Source organism: Manis pentadactyla, chromosome 5 (assembly GCF_030020395.1).
Source record: "Manis pentadactyla isolate mManPen7 chromosome 5, mManPen7.hap1, whole genome shotgun sequence".
Classification (NCBI taxonomy): Eukaryota; Metazoa; Chordata; class Mammalia; order Pholidota; family Manidae; genus Manis; species Manis pentadactyla.
In genome coordinates this window covers 45,558,328-45,577,671 of record NC_080023.1, presented here as the reverse complement: position 1 = coordinate 45,577,671, position 19,344 = coordinate 45,558,328, and the positions used below count along the sequence as shown (strand labels likewise).

General features: G+C 36.3%; 2 protein-coding genes across 2 annotated transcripts in view; one reads left to right on the top strand and one right to left on the bottom strand.

Annotated features, from left to right (window-relative positions):
• Nucleotides 1-13,610: 13,610 nt before the first annotated feature.
• On the top strand, nt 13,611-14,274 carry LOC130683786 (prefoldin subunit 4). Its single transcript, XM_057502254.1, has one exon. It carries the CDS (start codon nt 13,611-13,613, stop codon nt 14,013-14,015), a length of 405 nt encoding a protein of 134 aa, XP_057358237.1. The 3' UTR covers nt 14,016-14,274.
• SPMAP2L (sperm microtubule associated protein 2 like) overlaps nt 14,265-19,344 on the bottom strand; it is a 104,614-nt gene continuing 99,534 nt past the window's right edge. Inside the window, 1 exon segment of the mRNA XM_057503241.1 lies at nt 14,265-14,273. Coding sequence (XP_057359224.1) covers nt 14,265-14,273 — 9 coding nt within the window.

The window sequence follows — 19,344 nt, the reverse complement described above, 5'->3', positions numbered from 1 at the left end:
GCACATGGAGGCAAGAGAACACAGAACAGAGTGCCTCTGGCTACACAGGGAGATCAGACTTGTAAATGCACCTGAAACTAGATTAGAAGTGGGGCAGCGGCATTTTTCATAGTCAACAAAGAAACACCAAATCTTTTCAGTGGAGAGGAAGCATGATCAGAGATAGAGATAAACCTGTCAGACATGTATGAAAAGGTCTGAAGCAGGGACGCAGGAAGCTGAGAAGACAATAAAACGTAATAAACAAAAGAAGAGAAACACCGGTACACATACCTTACCCTCATTCTAAAATAAAGTTTTGAAATACAATGATTTAAGCAAAATGATGCTTGTACAAGAATAGACCAATATAAACAAATAGAGGAATTCAGAAATATAATCTAGTACTGTGATTCACAATTGTTTTGGTCCAGAGCTCCTTTACACTCTTAAAAGTAGCGGAGGGTTCCCAAAGACTGAGACATTTAAGAAAATTTCTTATTTCATCTTTAAAAAAATAAACCCATTACATGTTAATATAAAGATTTTTATGACAAATAACTATATTTCACAAAACAAGAACAAAATTGTGACAAGACTGGCATGTTTTTTTTAAAGGTATCATTGATATACAAATTGAGACAGGGTTCATGGGCTTAGACAGAATAGGGTGAGGGCCTCCAGGAAAAGCAACACAGGATATTTACAGTCAGAGCAATGTAACTACATGCAAGGAAACCCCCTACCAAAACTCTGTGTTAAACATTAAGCTCTAGAATCATTCTTCAGTGAGATCAGTTGATACTCCCCAGATAAAGGAAAGTAGCCCATGTTTTTATTACACTAATCATTTGTAATCATGTGTAAGATTCATTTTAGCATGCTAAAAGGGACTTAATGTCTCATCAAGGACAAACATCCTAAGATCACTTTTAATAAGTCCACACCCTAAGCCCTTTATCAGTTCTCCAAAATCCTCAACTGCCTATAAATCCCCTAGACAATGCACCACCCTGGTCCCCTCCTGGAGTAAGCCAAGAGCCCTGTCCTCTCACTGTATCTCTCAATAAAAGCCTCTCCCTGGCTCTCCTACCTTGGGTGTTTGCTAAGTTCATTCTTCGACTCCACAAACAAGAACTCCGGCATCACAATCTTATGAAGGTTTCACATGAGCAACATTGTGATTACAACATTCACCCATATTATCAAGTCACCCCCAATATTCTATTGCAGTCCTGTCCATCAGCACAGTAAAATGCTATAGAGTCACTAGTCTTCTCTGTGCTATACTGTCTTCCATGTGAACCACATACATTATGTGTCTTAATCATAATGCCCTTTAATCTCCTTCACCTCCCTCCCTATCCGCCCTCCCCAGCCTCTTCCCTCTGGTAACTGCTAGTTCCTTCTTGGAAGGACTGGTATGTTTTCCATTTCTGCAAATCTCTTTAATATGTAGCTTAAGAGGATACTGTTTTTTTGGTTGAAGTATGTGAAGAAAGTCTAGTCTCACTCAGTGGTTAGAAAAGATAAGTGGACTTTAACAGCCTTTCAGATAACTGTGGATATTCTTCTTTGATACTACAATAAAACGACAAGTAGTAGTTTCTTAAATATTAGTTGCAATTGATCTGAAACTATGTCAAAAAACTTTTCATACTCTGTTCCTTAAAATCCCATTGGTCTTTCTTGAACATTGAATGAACCTTTCACTCATGCATGATTTTGAACTCAATTACTTAAAAGGGTTCAGGGAACCTTTATCTATACCAAGGTCACATTATTTTTAATTGTTGCCTTAGTATAAATAACACTGTGGTATATAAAAACTGTGGCAGTGAATAAATAAAGCTGGAGCAATAGGAGGGAGGAGGATTCTTACCTTAATTTTATATAAATATATAAATCAAATGGACTGAGGAATTAACTATCCTAAAAATAAAAAGAAATCACAAAAATATTACAAGAAAATAGAGGTGACCAGCATGCTGATAAATGTTTAACACAGCTAGCTCCTCAGAGAAAAAAGATGGATTAGTAGTGCTTGCTAATTCCTATGGTGCAAAAATTCCCACCATGGCCAATTTCAAACTACCCAAGTGATGTCACTAAATGTAAAGTTAGGAAGATACAGGCACCATGAGCTTTTGTGAGCCAGTACAAGCACACCACTGAAGGTGATTTCTGATTTTTGGGGGTAAAGGTTTTCTGAGATAAAGCAATGGTAGAAACCTCCAAGGAAAAAGACTAGTAAATTTTACCACACATAAAATTTTAACACTTTAAATAACCTCAAAGTAACAAAAACAAAATTAAAAGGAAATTAGAGGCCTCTATACTAGATTATATTTTCAGTAACAGCTTGTTTTGAACTAATCCTCTTGCTGATAACAGTTACAGACTGAACAAAACATTAAAAAAAAACTCTTTGAAGGCACTGGAGAGCAATCAAAAGGCACTGGAGGCAGAAGCCAGAGAAGATGACTCTTGAAAGAAGAAAAGCAGTTCTTTCTCATCCATTCCTGGTCAATTAGGAGAGGAAAACAAGGTAGGTGTCTGAGCTTGGTGGAAGGGAGAAGGCACAGTGGCCCATGGCAGCACCTTAGGGCCAAAGTATCAACAAAAAGGTCAACCAAGTGAGAGGGCTTGAGATATCACAGATTCAATATGAGATATCAGAGTCCAAGCAGGGTAAGAAGGGAGTTCACTTGCAAAGGGGCATCTTCATATGGATTGCAAGAGCCTGAGAGGGCAAGAGACCCAATGCACAGAGTAAGAGCTCACATGGAAGAATAAATGGGCAGGAGTGGAGAATGATTATACACAAAGTGTGTGTGTGTGTGTGTGTGTGTGTGTTAAGAGTAATAGTAGCCAGGTTTTTAACTTTGAGAGAATAGCATTAAAAATATGGAAAGGGAAAGAAGGAATAAATCCTGTAGTGTTGGATCAGAATTGAAGGTATTGGTGATAAATCATGGTTTTTCAATATAAATAGATATGGAAATAGAGATTTAAGTGTGTATATGTATGCATATATATGCCAAAGATTCATAAACTGACCCTAATCATAAGAAACTTTGACAAATCTAATTGGTCTGCTATTCTATGAAATTCATGGACTGCTTGTAATCTTCAAAAGTGTCAAGGTCAAGAAACTCAAGAAAAGACACAGGAACTATTCCAGACTGAATAATACAAAAGATACATGACAATGCAACACATGATTTTGTACTGGATTATTCCTCTATAAAGGACATTATTGGAAAATTTGTGGAACTTTAATGGGGTCTGAAGATGGGTATAATGGCTGAAAAGATCAAAAGTTCCAAGAGAATAACAGAAACTGTAAAAACTATGCTTAAAAAAAGGAAGTATGAGAACTGATAAACACAATATCTGAATTAAAAACCCACGGAATGGAGGTGTGAGTAGGGCAGTGGAAATCTCCTCCCAAAACCATACATATTTTTGAAAATATAGCAAATACAACTATTCATAAAAGAGAGACCAGAAAATACAGTACAACAGCAAGGCTACATCTACATCTGTGAGAACTCAACATCTCATGAAAAGGATAAGATACAAAACCATGACCAGATGGGACCAAAGCGCTACCCCACCCCAGCTCACTAGCAGGAGGAAAGGGTTCAGAGTGCAGAGGGAGTGGTAGCACAGGACTGCTAAATAACCATCCCTAGTAATCAGCACCATGAGCACAGACACACATTGCATGGTGTACTGGATATTAGCAACCACACAGAGTCTTCACCCAGCGTGCAGCTAACCGGGACAGACCCAGAGGGTGCCACCAACACTCAGCTGCTAGAACAGGCAGAGGAAGCCAGAGCAAGGTCCAGGAGGCACAAAGGGGCACCATTCTTGCAGGAGAACACACCTGGCATGTCTGCAACCCCCCCACAGTGCCCTAGGCTATCCCAAGGGTTGCCGTGCCCATAACAGCTCAGGGATTAACCAAGAGACTGCTCCCTGTGTGTGGGTAATCAGCACAGGCAGTGGAGAAGGGAAAGACAACCAGCAAGCAGGAAGGGACTTTGTTCTACCAGCTGACACACGCACCGCCTGCCAGCAATCACTTCTATCACCAAGAAAAGGCAGAAGAATCTGGTTCAGTCAAAAATCATTCAAACAACCCCAAAGAGAGGGCCTGGTGAGATATAGATAACCAATCTCCCTGATAAATAATTCAAAATAAAAGTTATAACTATACTGATAGACCTGTAGAGAAATATGCAAGAGCTAAGGGATGAAGTCTGGAGGGAGATGACAGAAATGAAACAATCAATATAAGGACTTAAGAGCAGATGAGATGAGGTGCAAGACACTGTTAATGGAATAGAAATCAGAGAACAGAAATACAGAGAAGCTGAAGCAGAGACAGATAAAAGGATCTCTAGCAATGAAAGAATGGAAAGAATGACTCTTGAAAGAAGGAAAGCAGTTATTTCTCACCCATTCCTGGTCAATTAGTAGAGGAAAACAAGGTAGGTGTCTGAACTTGGAAGAAGGGAGAAAGCACAGTGGCCCATGGTAGCACCTTAGAGTCAAAGTATCAAAAGAAAGGCCAAGCACTTTCTGTGTAACCTTTCCAAATGGAACAATATTCACATTATAGGGGTACCAGAAGAAGAAGAGAGAAAAAGGGATATAAACTGTCTTTGAAGAAATAATTGCTGAAAACTACCCCAAACTCAGGAAGGAAATAGTCTCTCAGACCATGAAATCCCACAGATCTTCCAACATGAGGGACCCAAGGAGGACAACACCAAGACATACAATAATTAAAATGGCAAAGATCAAAGACAAGGACAGGGTATTAAAGGCAGCCAGAGAGAGAAAAAAGATCACCTACAAAGGAAAACCCATCAGGCTATCAAAAAATTTCTCAACAGAAACTTTACAGGCCGGAAGAGAATGGCATGATATATTTAATGTGAATGAACAAAGGTGAGATAGATGGACCTCACAACAAGAATACTGTATCCAGCAAGATTATCATTTAAATTTGAAGGAGGGATTAAACAATTTTCAGATAAACAGAAGTTGAGGGAATTTGGCTCCTAAAAAGCACCTCTACAGGGTATTTTAAAGGGACTGCTCTAGATGGAAGTGCTCTGAAGGCCAAATAGATGTTACCATAGAAAATAAAATCACAGCAAAGAAAACAGACTGACCAAATACTAACTAAAGACAAAAAATAAAATCAACTATCCACAAAAGCAGTCAAAGGAAACACAAAACAGTACAGAATAAAACACCTAACATATAAAGAGTGGAAGAGGAAGAATAAGAAGGAAGAGAAATAAAGAACCATCAGACTGTGTTTATAATAGTGTAATAAGTGAGCTAAAGTTAGACAGTTAGATAGTAAAGAAGCTACCCTTGAAACTTTGGTAACCACGAATCTAAATATTGCACTGTCAGTAAGTACATGTCTATTGACAATTACCTTAAATGTAAATGGACTGAATGCACCAATCAAAGGACACAGAGTAATGGAATGGATAAAAAAGCAAGGACCCATCTATATGCTGCTTACAAGAGACTCACTTCAAACTCAAAGACATACATAGACTAAAAGTGAAGGGATGGAAAAAGATATTTCATGGAAACAATAGGGAGAAAAAAGCAGGTATTGCAGTACTTGTATCAGACAAAATAAACTTCAAAACAAAGAAGAGATAAAGAAGGACATTGCATAATGATAAAGGGGGCAGTCAAACAAGAGGATATAAGCATTATAAATATATATGCACTCAACACAGAAGCACTGACATATGTGAAACAAATAATAACAGAACTAAAGGAGGAAATAGAACACAATGCATTCATTTTAGGAGACTTCAACACACCACTCACTCCAAAGGACAGATCAAACAGACAAAAAATAAGTAAGGACACAGAGGCCCTGAACAACACAGTAGAACAGATGGTCCTGACAGATATCTACAGAACTCTACACCAAAAGCAGCAGGATACACATTCTTCTCAGTGCACATGGAACATTATCAAGAATAGACCACATACTAGACCACAAAAAGAGCCTCAGTAAATTCAAAAAGATTGAAATTCCACCAACTAACTTCTCATATCACAAAGGTATAAAACTAGAAATAAATTGTACAAAGAAAACAAAAAGGCTCACAAACACATGGAGGCTTAACAACATGCTCCTAAATAATCAATGAATCAATGAAAGAATTAAAACAGACATCAAGCAATATATGGAAACAAATGACAACAACAGCACAAAGCCCTAACTTCTGTGGGATGCAGCGAAGGCAGTTCTAAGAGGAAAGTATATAGCAGTCCAGACCTATTTAAAGAAGGAAGAAGAATCCCAAATGAATAGTCTAAAGTCACAATTATTAAAACTGGAAAAAGAAGAACAAATGAGGCCCAAATTCAGCAGAAGGAGGGACATAATAAAGATCAGAGAAGAAATAAATAAAATTGAGAAAAATAAAACAATAGGAAAAAATCAGTGAGGGATTCAAGATAGTGGTGTGAGAGGTGAGAGAGAACTCTTCCCAAAACCACAGATAGTGTGAAAATATAGTTAATACAACTAACCCTAAAACAGCAACAGTAAAGAAGGCTGCACCAACTGTGTACAGACCTCATGAACAGAGCAGACCTCACAAAACAGGGAAACATAATAAAACCTTGATCCGAAGGGACCCAGGCCCTTCGCCCACCCCAGCTCACTGGCAGGAGGAAGAGAAACAGAGCGGGCAGGGGTTGAAAGCGTGGAACTGCTGAACACCTATCCCTGGAGATCTGCTTTGCAAGCAGAAACCTACTTTGTGTGGTGCTCTGGAGGATGGGAAGCTGAGACAGGTGGAGTGCTTGAGAGACACATTCCAGCTATTGCAGAGGATGGGATCCACACCCGGCCACTCTGGGACAAGGGAAAGGCAGGCAGTCTGAGAGGCTTCCTAGCAGCAAGAGGGGTGCTGAAGGGACAGGGTTTGCACGGAGCTTGCTGGGCGGGAGAAGGGATAGGGGGACAAGGTTGTCTGGACACTCTCTGCCCAGCAGATTGGGAACTTTAAGGAGCCTCAGGAGCTCCATCCCCTTAGCTGGCTACTCAGTTCCAAGGCCCTCCACTATGATAAGCAGCCTGCCGAGACTTCCTCCTGGCCTGATGGCAATGGCTCACAAACTGGCAGTCACTGTGTAGGCATCAGGCCAGTCAGAGGGAGGCCCCACCTACAACAGCTAGAGAAGCAAAGCACAGAGGCTTGCACATGTGTATTCAGTCCACTGGCTCTGACACGGGAGACAGGCACAGCAGATGGGAATCAGGAAACAGCTCTTTCCTCCCCTCAGGCACCAGCTCTGCTCCCCTACAACCCTTGACATCACTCTAGGGGCTGAACAGCTCCAGAGACTGGAGCTTCTGGGCACTACAGGGCACCACATAGAAATATGAAACATCAAAAGAACATGGTTCAGACCAAAATCTCACAAACCCCAGAAAAAGCACCAAATGAAACTGAACTCACCCATCATCCTGAGAGTTCAAAATAAAAATCATAAACATGCTTATGGAGGTACAGAAAAATATTAAAGAACTCAGGAATGAATTTAAGTCAGAGATTCAATCATTAAGAAATTTCATATCTGAAATGCAACATAAAATGGAGGGATTTAAAAGCAGATTAGATGTAGTAGAAGAGACGGTAAATAGAATAGAAATTAGAGAAGAGGAATACAAAGAAGCTGAGGCATGGAGAGAAAAAAGAATCTCTAAGAATGAAAGAATATTGAGAGGACTGTGTGACCGATCCAAACAGAACAATATTTGCATTACAGGGGTACCAGAAGAAGAAGAGGAGAGAAAAGGGGATAAAAAGTGTCACTGAGGAGGTAATTGCTGAAAACTTCTCCAATCTGGGGAAGGAGACAGTCTCTTATGCCATGGAGGTGCACAGATCTCCCAACACTAGGGACCCAAGGAAGACAACATCAAGACATATAATCATTAAAATGACAAAGATCAAGGATAAAGACAGACTTTTAAAAGCAGTTAGTGAGAAAAAAAAATCACATACAAAGGAAAACCCATCAGGCTATTATCATATTTCTCAACAAAAACTTTACAGGCCAGAAGGGAGTGGCATGATGTATTTAATGCAATGAAGCAGAAGGGCCTTGAACCAAGATTACTTTATCTGGCAAGATTATCATTTAAATTTGAAGGAGGGATTAAACAGTTTTCAGATAAGCAAAAGCTGAGAGAATTTACCTCCCACAAACCACCTACCTCTACAGTGCATTTTGGAGGGACTACTATAGATGGAAGTGTTCCTAAGGCTAAATAGATGTTACCCAAGGGATAGACAAAGAATACAGAAAATGATTCAAAACATACAAAGAATGGAGAAGGAAGGAAAATGAGGGAAAAATAGAATCTATAAATTGTGTTTGTAATAGCATATGAAGTGAGTTAAATTAGACTGTTAGATAGTAAAGGAATTACCCATGAACCTTTAGTAACCACGAATCTAAAGCCTGCAATGGCAATAAGTACATACTTAGCGATAATGACCCTAAATGTACATGGTCTGAATGCTCCAATCAAAACACATAGAGTCACTGAATGGATAAAAAAAACAGGACCCATCTATATGCTGCATACAAGACTCACTTCAAACCCAAAGACATACACAGACTGAAAGTAAAGGGATGAAAAAAGATATTTCATGCAACTAATAGGGAGAAAAAAGCAGGAGTTGAGTACTTGTATCACAGAAAATAGACTTCAAAATAAAGAAAGTAACAAGAGACAAAGAAGGATATTACATAATGATAAAGGGGTCAGTTCATAATAGGATATAACTATTACAAATATCTATGCTCCCAACACAGGATCACTTACATATGTGAAACAAATCCTAACAGAATTAAAGGGGGAAATAGAATGCAATGCATTCATTTTAGGAAAGTTTACCACACCATTCACTCCAAAGGATAGAAAATAAAGAAAGAGACAGAGGCACTGAACAATGTATTAGAACAGATGGACCTAACAGACATCTACAGAACATTCCATCCAAAAGCAACAGGATACACATTCTCCCCAAGTGCACATAGAACATTTTCAAGAATAGAAAATGAACCACAAAAAGAACCTCAGTAAATTCAAAAAGATTGAAATTCTACCAACTGGCTTCTCAGATCACAAAGATATGAAACTAGAAATAACTTACTCAAAGAAAATGAAAAATCCCACAAACACATGAAGGCTTAATAACATGCTCCTAAATAATTAATGGACCAATATCCAAATAAAAACAGAGATCAAGCAATATATGGAGACAAATGACAGCAATTCAACACCGCAAAAATCTGGGGGACTCAGCAAAGGCTGTGCTAAGAGGGAAATATGTTGCAATACAGGTCTACCTCAGGAAAGAACAACAACCCCAAATGAAGAGTCTCAACTCACAATTAATGAAATAGAAAAGGAAGAACAAATAAGGCTGAAAGTCAGTAGAAGGAGGGATATAATAAAGATTAAAGCAGAAATAAATAGAATTGAGAAGAATGAAACAATAGAATCAATGAAAGCAGGAGATGGTACTTCAAGAAAATTAACAAAACAGATAAACCCCTAACCAGACTTATCAAGAAAAAAGAGAGTCTACACACATTAACAGAATCAGAAATGAGAAAGGAAAAATCATGACAGATACCACAGAAATACAAAGAATTATGAGAGAATACTATGAAAAATTATACGGTCACAAATTGAATAACCTAGAAGAACTGGAGAACTTTCTAGAAAAACACAACCTTCCAAGGCTGACCCAGGAACAAACAGAAAATCTGAAGAGACTAATTACCACCAAAGAAATTGAAATGGTAATCAAAAAACTACCTAAGAACAAAAATCCTGGTCTAGATGGTTTCACGGCTGAAATTCATCAAAAATTTAGTGAAGACAAAATACCCATCCTCCTTAAAGTTTTCCAAAAAGTAGAAGAGGAGGAATATGCCTAAAATCATTCTACAAGGCCAACATCACTCTAATATCAAAACCAGGCAAAGACATCACAAAAAAAGAAAATTACAGACCAATATCCCTGATGAACATAGATGCATAAATACTAAAAAAATATTAGCAAAAACAAATTCAAAAATACATCAAAAAGATAATCCATCATGATAAAGTGGGATTCATCCCAGGGATGCAAGGATGGTACAATATTCAAAAATCCATCAACATCATCCACCACATCAACAAAATGTAGGACAAAAACCACATGATCATCCCAATAGATGCTGAAAAAGCATTTGACAAAATTCAACATCCATTCATGATAAAAGCTCTTAACAAAATGGGTACAGAAGGCAAGTATCTCAACATAATAAAGGCCATATTTGACAAACCCACAGTCAGCATTATACTTAACAGCGAGAAGCTGAAAGCTTTTCCCTTAAGATCGGGAACAAGACAAGGATGCCCCCTCACCCCACTTTTTTCAACATAGCTCTAGAGGTCCTAGCGAATGCAATCAGACAACACAAAGAAATAAAAGGCACCCAGATTAGTAAGGACAAGTTAAACTGTCCCTGTTTGCAGATGACATGATATTGTACATAACAAACCCTAAACAATCCACTCCAAAACTACTAGAATATCTGAATTCACTAAAGTTTCAGGATACAAAATTAATACATAGAAATCTGTTGCATTCCTATACACTAATGATGAAGTAGCAAAAAGAGAAATCAGGAAAACAATTCCATTCACAGTTCCATTCACAGTTGCATCAAAACGAATAAAATATCTAGGAATAAACCTAAGCAAGGAAGTGAAAGATCTATACTCTGAAAACTACAAGACACTCATGAGAAAAATTAAAGAAGATACCAATAAATGGAAACACATCCTGTGCTCATGGATAGTAAGAATTAATGTTGTCAAAATGGCCATCCTACTTAAAGCAATCTACAGATTTAATGCAATCCCTATCAAAATACCAATAGCATTCTTCAGTGAACTAGAGCAAATGGTTCTAAAATTCATATGGAACCACAAAAGACCCTGAATAGACAAAGCAATACTGAGAGGGAAGAATAAAGCAGGGGGAATTATGCTCCCTGACTTCAAGCTCTACTACAAAGCCACAGTAATCAAGACAATTTGGTATTGGCACAAGAACAGACCCATAGACCAATGGAACAGACTAGAATGCCCAGATATAAATCCAAGCATATATGGTCAATTACTGTAAGATATGGAGCCATGGATATACAATGGGGAAATGACAGCCTGTTCAAAAGCTGGTGTTGGCAAAACTGGACAGCTACATGTAAGAGAATGATTATTCTCTAACCCTATACACAAAAGTAAACTCAAAATGGATCAAAGACCTGAATATAAATCATGAAACCATAAAACTCTTAGAAAAAAATATAGGCAAAAATCTTAGACATAAACATGTGCAACTTTTTCATGAACATATCTCCCCAGGCAAGGGAAACAAAAGCAATGCCTGTGCAAGTTTAGGGGATTAACACAGAGGATGCTCCCTGTGCATGACTCACTGGCCCTGGCAGCAGAGACAGGTTCTGCGGCAGGGAAGTTGGAAAGGGCTTTGTCCTCCTGGCAGACACTGGTGCCATTCAACTGCAACCACCACCATTGCTCAGGTACTGGGCAACTCAAAGAGCAGGGCTTCTGGGCACTAGAGGGTGCTGCTTACACAAACCTAATTTTTATCACTAACCAATAAGATTATGAAAATGCAGAAAAACCTTGTTCAATCCAAAAAACCACAAACACCAGAAAGAGGTCTCAGTGAGATTGAAATCACCAATCTTCCTGACAAAGAACTCAAAATAATAGTCATAAGCATGCTAATGGAGCTATGGAAAAATATTCAAGAGCTAGGAGACGAATTCAGGAGGGAGACAGACACCTTAAAAAATACAGTAGCTGAAATGAAACATACAATGGAGGGATTTAAAAGCAGATTAGATGAGGTAGAGGATACAGTAAATGGAATAGAAATTAGAAAACAGGAATACAAAGAAGCTGAGGCAGAGAGAGAAAAAAGGATCTCTTATAATGAAAGAATATTAAGAAAACTGTGACCAATCCAAATGAAACAATATTCACATTATAGAGCTATGAGAAGAAGAGATGGAAGATGGGATAAAAAGTGTCCTTGAAGAAATAATTGCTGAAAACTACCCCAATCTCAGGAAGGAAATAGTCTCTTAGGCCATGAAAGTCTACAGATCTCCCAACACAAGAAATCCAAGGAAGACAACACCAAGACATATAATAATTAAAGTGGCAAAGATCAAGGACAAGGACAGAGTATTAAAAGCATCCAGAGACAGGAAAAAGATCACCTACAAAGGAAAACCCATCAGGCTATCATCAGACTTCTCAGCAGAAACCTTATAGGAAAGAAGAGAGTGGCATGATATATTCAATGTAGTGAAACAGAAGGACTTCAAACCAAGAATACTCTATGTGGCAAGATTATCATTTAAATTTGAAGGGGGGATTAAACAATTCCCAGATAAGCAAAAGTTGAGGGAATTTACCTTCCACAAACCATCACTACACTGTATTTTAAAGGGACTACTCTAGATGGAAGTGCTCCTAAGATTAAATAGCTGTTACAGAGAAAATAAAACCACACTAAGGAAGTAGCCCAATTAATTATTAACCAAATGCAAAATTAAATCAGCCACCCACAAAGTCAGTCAAGGGTTACACAAAGAGTACAAAATATGACACCAAACATAAAGAGTGGATGAGGAAGATAAAGAAGGAAGGAGAAAAAATAATCTTCAGATTGTGTTTATAATAGTAATGAGTGAGTTAAGTTAGACTGCTAGATAGTAAAGAAGTTGCCCTTGAACCTTTGGTAACCACAAAACCAAAGCCTGCAATGGAAATAAGTACATATCTATCAATAATAACCCTAAATGTAAATGGATTGAATGCACCAACCAAAAGGCATAGAATTACAGAATGGATAAAAAGCAAAACACATCTATGGTGCCTACAACAGACACACTTCAAAAGCAAAGACATACACAGACTAAAAGTGAAGGGATGGACAAAGATATTTCATGCAAACAACAGGGAGAAACAAGCACGAGTTGCAATACTTGTATCAGATAAAATAGACTTCAAAAAGGGCAAGTACCTCAACATAACAAAGTCCATATACAACAAATCCACAGCCAACATCATACTTAACAGTGAAAAACTGAAAGCTTTTCATCTAAGATCATGAACAAGACAAGGATGCCAACTCTCCCCACTTCTATTCAACATAGTTCTAGAGGTCCTAACCATGGCAATCAGACAGCACAAAGAATTAAAAGGTATCCAGATTGGTAAGGAAGAAGTTAAACTGTCACTGTTGGCAGATGACATGATATGGTACATAAAAAACTCTAAAGAATCCACTCCAAAACTACTAGATCTAATATCTGAATTCAGCAAAGTTTCAGGATACAAAATTAATACACAGGAATCTCTTGCATTCCTATATACTAATCATGAACTAGCAGAAAGAGAAATCAGGAAAACAATTCCATTCACAATTGCATTAAAAAGAATAAAATAGCCCAAGATGGCGGCCACCATGAAGAAGGTGGCTGCAGAAGATGTTAATGTTACTTTTGAAGATCAACAAAAGATAAACAAATTTGCACGGAATACAAGCAGAATCACAGAGCTAAAGGAAGAAATAGATGTAAAAAAGAAACAACTCCAAAATTTAGAAGATGCCTGTGAGGACCTCATGCTTGCAGAAGACGACTGCTTAATGATACCTTATCAAATTGGTGATGTTTTTATTAGCCATTCTCAAGAAGAAACGCAAGAAATGTTAGAAGAAGCCAAGAAAAACTTGCAAGAAGAGATTGATGCCTTAGAATCCAGAGTGGAGTCAATTCAGCGGGTGTTAGCAGATTTGAAAGTTCAGTTATATGCAAAATTTGGGAGCAACATAAACCTTGAAGCTGATGAAAGTTAAACATTTTATAATACTTTTTAAATTTGTTTAATAAACTTGAATATTGTTTAAAATGATAATTTCCCTTCAAATGAAATGGAAAGCAAAACTTTCTTTTTTAAAATTCTCATTTATTTAATGGAAATTTGCCTATTTTCACATGTCTTGCTTATTTATTTTATATTTTTGAAAGAAGACAGTATTCATCTATGTATTTTGCATAATGACTATATCAGTTGTAGGGGCTTTATGTCATGTTATTAAAACCAGTTAAGCAATCTTTAAAAAAAAAAAAAAAAAAAAAAAAAAAAGAATAAAATACCTAGGAAAAAAACTAACCAAGGAAGTGAAAGACCTATACCCTATACAAGAAACTCTTGAGAGAAATTAAAGAGGACACTAATAAATGGAAATACAACCAATGCTCTTGGGTAGGAAAAATTAATATTGTCAAAATGGCCATCCAGCCTAAATCAATCTACAGATTCAATGCAATCCCTATGAAAATACCAACAGCATTATTTAATGAGCTAGAGCAAATAGTTCTAAAATACTTATGGAACCACAAAAGACCCCGAACAGACAAAGCTATCCTGAGAAGAAAGAATAAAGTGGAGGGATTAGGCTCCCCAACTTCAAGCTCTACTACAAAGTCACAGTAATTAGGACAATTTGGTACTGGCACAAGAACAGACCCATAGAGCAATGGAACAGACTAGAGAGCCCAGATATAAAACCAAGTATATATAGTCAATTAATATATGATAAAGCAGCCATGGACATACAATGGGAAAAATCACAGCTGCTTCAATAGCTAGTGTTGGCAAAACTGGACAGCTACATGTAAGAGAATGAAACTGGATTACTGTTTAACTCCATACACAAAAGTAAAATTGAAATGGATCAAAGACCTGAATGTAAGTCATGAAACCATAAAACTCATAGAAGAAAACATAGGCAAAACTGCCTTGAATATAAACATGAGCAACTTTTTCATGAACATATTTCCTTGGGCAAGGGAAACAAAAGCAAAAGTGAACAAGTGGGACTACATCAAACTAAAAGCTTCTGTACAGCAAAGGACACCATCACTAGAACAAAAAGGATCCTACAGTATGGGAGAATATATTCATAAATGACATATATGATAAGGGATTGATATCCAAAATGTATAAGGACCTCTTATGCCTCAACACCCAAAAAGCAAATAACCCGATTAAATAATGGGCAGAGGATATGAACAGACACTTCACCAAAGAATAAATTCAGATAACCAATAGGCACATGAAAAGATGCTCAACACTGCTAATCATCAGAGAAGTGCAAATTAAAACCACCATGAGATATCACCTCACACCTGTTAGGATGGCCAACATCCAAACAACAAGCAACAACAAATGCTGGTGAGAATGTGGAGAAAGTGGAACCCTCCTATACGCTGGGGGGAATGTAAATTAGTTCAACCATTGTGGAAAGCAGTACAGAGATTTCTCAAAAAACTAAAAATACAAATACCATTTGACCCAGGAATTCCACTCCTAGGACTTTATCATAAGAATGCAGCAGCCCAGTTTGAAAAAGACATATGCACCCCTATGTTTATTGCAGCACTATTTACAATAGCCAAGAAATGGAAACAACCTAAGTGTCCATCAGTAGATGAATGGATAAAGAAGATGTGGTACATATACACAATGGAATATTATTCAGCCATAAGAAGAAAACAAATCCTACCATTTGCAACAACATGGATGGAGCTAGACGGTATTTGCTCAGTGAAATAAGCCCGGCAGGAACAACAAGTACCAAGTGATTTCACTCATCTGTGGAGTAAAACAACAAAGAAAAATCTGAAGGAACAAAACAAGAGCAGACTCACAGAACCCAAGAATGGACTAACAGTTACCAAAGGGAAAGGCACTGGGGAGGGTTGGTGTGAAGGAAGGGATAAGGGGATTAAGGGGCATTATGATTAGCACACATAATATGGGGGAGCACTGGGTAGGAAGTATAGCACAGAGAAGACAAGTAGTGACTCTATATCATCTTACTATGCTGATGGACAGTGACTGTAATGGGTTATGTGGTGGGTGGGGACTTGATAATTGGGGGGAATGTAGTAACCACAATGTTGCTCATGTGAAACCTAAGCATAAGATTGTGTATCAATGATACCTTATTAAAAAAATAAAAAATAAAATAATATACTATTATGAAAAATCTTATGTAAATAAATACAACATAGGCAAATGGTCACATTCCTTTAAAATGCCCAAAATACCACAGACACAAGTAGTAATAGAATATCTGATTTGCCCTACACTCATGAAAGGAATTAATTCCTTTGTGCCATGAAAGGAACTGATTAATAAAAAATCTCCTCGTAAGGAAAACACTAAGCTCAGATTGTATCAATGGTAGGTTTTTATCAAACATCTAAGTAAAAGAAATATAAATCTTATACAAACCTACAGAGAATTAAAAAATAGGAAATACTTCTGAAGTAATGCAATTCCAAAACTCAACATAGATATATTTTTTAAATTACAGACCACTTTCCATTATGGAACATAGATGCAAAATTCCTCACTAAAATATCTGGAAATCAAACTTGTAATGTCTACGTGAGGTTTCCCCAGGAAGGGAAGGTTGGTTTCATATTTTTAAGTCAATAAATGTACTTTATTACATTAGCAAAATAAAGGAGAAAATCATACAGAGATTTCAATAGATCTAGAAAATTATTTGATAAAATTCCTATAAATAAAAACTCAAATATATATAGAAGCGCTAACAAAATAAAGGGGAAAATAATCAATTTGGTCTTCTTAGATTTAGAAAAAATATTTGAGGAAATTCAACATTCATGTTTTTAGACATGTGGTTTTAAAAAAAAACTTTGGGCAAACCAAAAAGAATAGAACTTCCTCAACCTGACAAGGGGCATCTACAAAACCTGCACTTAACATAATGTTTACTGGTAAAATATTGAATATTTTCCCAGTAAGGTCAAGACAAGAATTTCCATACTCCCTTCCCACATTCACTCACTTCTGTGTACAATGAACTGGACTCCTAGTCAATACAATAAGTCAAGAAAAAATAAATAAAAGGAATAAAGACTGAAAAGAGAAACCTTATTCATGGGTAATATGATTGTGAATGTAGAAAAACCAAAGGAATCTACAAAAAAATTAATAGACTATGAAAACTAATTAAATGAACTTGGAAATCTAATAAGATGTAAGGTTAGTATATTAAAAACATTTAGAAAATGAAATAAAAATACTATTCATTGATAATACTGAAAACATAAAACACTAGGAAAAAAATTAACAAAGATGTGGAAGAACACTACATTGAAAACTACAAAACATTCTGAGAAAATAAATGATGATCTAAATAGGAGAGATATAAAAGGATCATGGATTAGAAGACTTACTATTAGTAAGATATCAATTCTCCTTAAACTGTTCTATATATTTAATGCAATCCTAATCAAAATCCCAAAGGGCATTTTTGTGGAAATTGACAAGCTGATCCTAAAATTTATGTGAAAATGGAAAATACTAGAAGAGCCAAAACTAAATTGAAAAAGAACAAAATTGAAGGACTTACACTACCTTATTTCAAGACATTATAAAACCATAGTAATCAAAACAGTACAGTGTTGACATAAGAACAGATAAGTAAAGAATTACAATAGAATTAAGAGTCCAGAAGTAGACCCAAGGTAATTCAATAAAGAAAAAGTCTTTCATCAAATGGTACCAGAAAAACTGGATATCTATGAAGAAAAAAATAAACCTCAATCTCTACCTCACATCTAATAGAAATCTAATTCAAAGGGGATCATATGTATAAGTAAAAAAGTGAAAATTTAAAGGTCCCAGAGGGGAATACAGAATATTTTTGCAACCCGGAGGTAGACAAAGATTTCTTAGGATACCAAAGCACCAAAAGAGAATTTCTAAATTTTTGAAAAATGTCTTTCCATGGAAGAAAAAAATTGATAAACTGAACATTTTTTCTCAAAAGATACCACTAATAAAATCAATAAGCAAAGTATATACTGGGAGAACATATGTGCAAATACATATTCCTGACAAAGGATGTGAATTCAGACTAAACTTCTGCAAATCAATGATTAGAAGAAAATAACCCATTTTTTAAGTGGGTTAAAACTTGATAAGACAAAAAAAAACCCTCTTTATTGACATATAACATGATTATATATATAAAAGGCCCTAAAGAATTTAAACAAAAATCTTCTAACCAGATTACAGAAGACATATAAATGCCAACAAGCACACATGACAAGCGTTCAATATCAGTAGTCATTCTGGAAATGTAAATTAGAACCACAATGAGATACCACTACACATTCACTAAAAGTGGCTTAAATTTTGAAAACTGACAATGCCAAATGTCAGAAAGTCTGTGAAGCATCCAGATTACTCATATATTGATGTTGAGAGTAAAAATGGTACACTCACTTTGGGAAATACTTTAGCAGTTCTCCCTATGACCCATCTATTGCACTCTTAGATATTTACCCAAAAGAAATGAAAACATGCCTAAAAAGTATCTGTATATGAATGTTCATAGCAATGAACACCCCAAATGTCCATCAAAGGTGAATGAAAAAACAAGCTGTGATATGTTTATACAGTGGAATACTTATCAATAAAAAGGAATGATCTAGTGATACACTCAATAACATTGATAAATCTCAAAAACACAGTGTTGAGCAAAAGAAGGCAGGCATGAAAGAGTACATATTGTATGATTCCATTTATATCAAGTTCAAGAATAGGCAAACCTAATCTATAATGATAGGAACCTGAAAGTGGTTGACTCTAAGGCAGGGAGTAAAGTATAAATTGAATGAAAGAAAAATACTTGAAGAAACTTTTTAGAATAATGTTTTGTATCTTGATTGGGGTGGTTAGTGAATGGGCATATACACTTCTTAAAAGATTATTAAACTATAGATTTAAGATCTATGCATTTTATGTAAGTTATAACTAAAAAATTCCAAATTGCAAGCTGGGAAAAATATTTACAACATATATAAAAAATGAAGAAAATTTTTAATAAGTAAAGAACTGTATGAATCAAGAAAAGTACAGACCAGTAGAAAAATAAAGCCATGAAAAGGCATATTTACAAAAGAAAAATAAAGTAGTAAAAAAATGTGGGGAACTATTTGAATTTCTAATAATCAGAGAAATGAAAGTATTTATACTGATATTTTATTATGAAATTAATATTTCTTAAAAAATAATATCTAATGTTTGCAAGGGTACAGTGAAAAATTCAGCTCAAAAGTACACATGAATATGTAAAT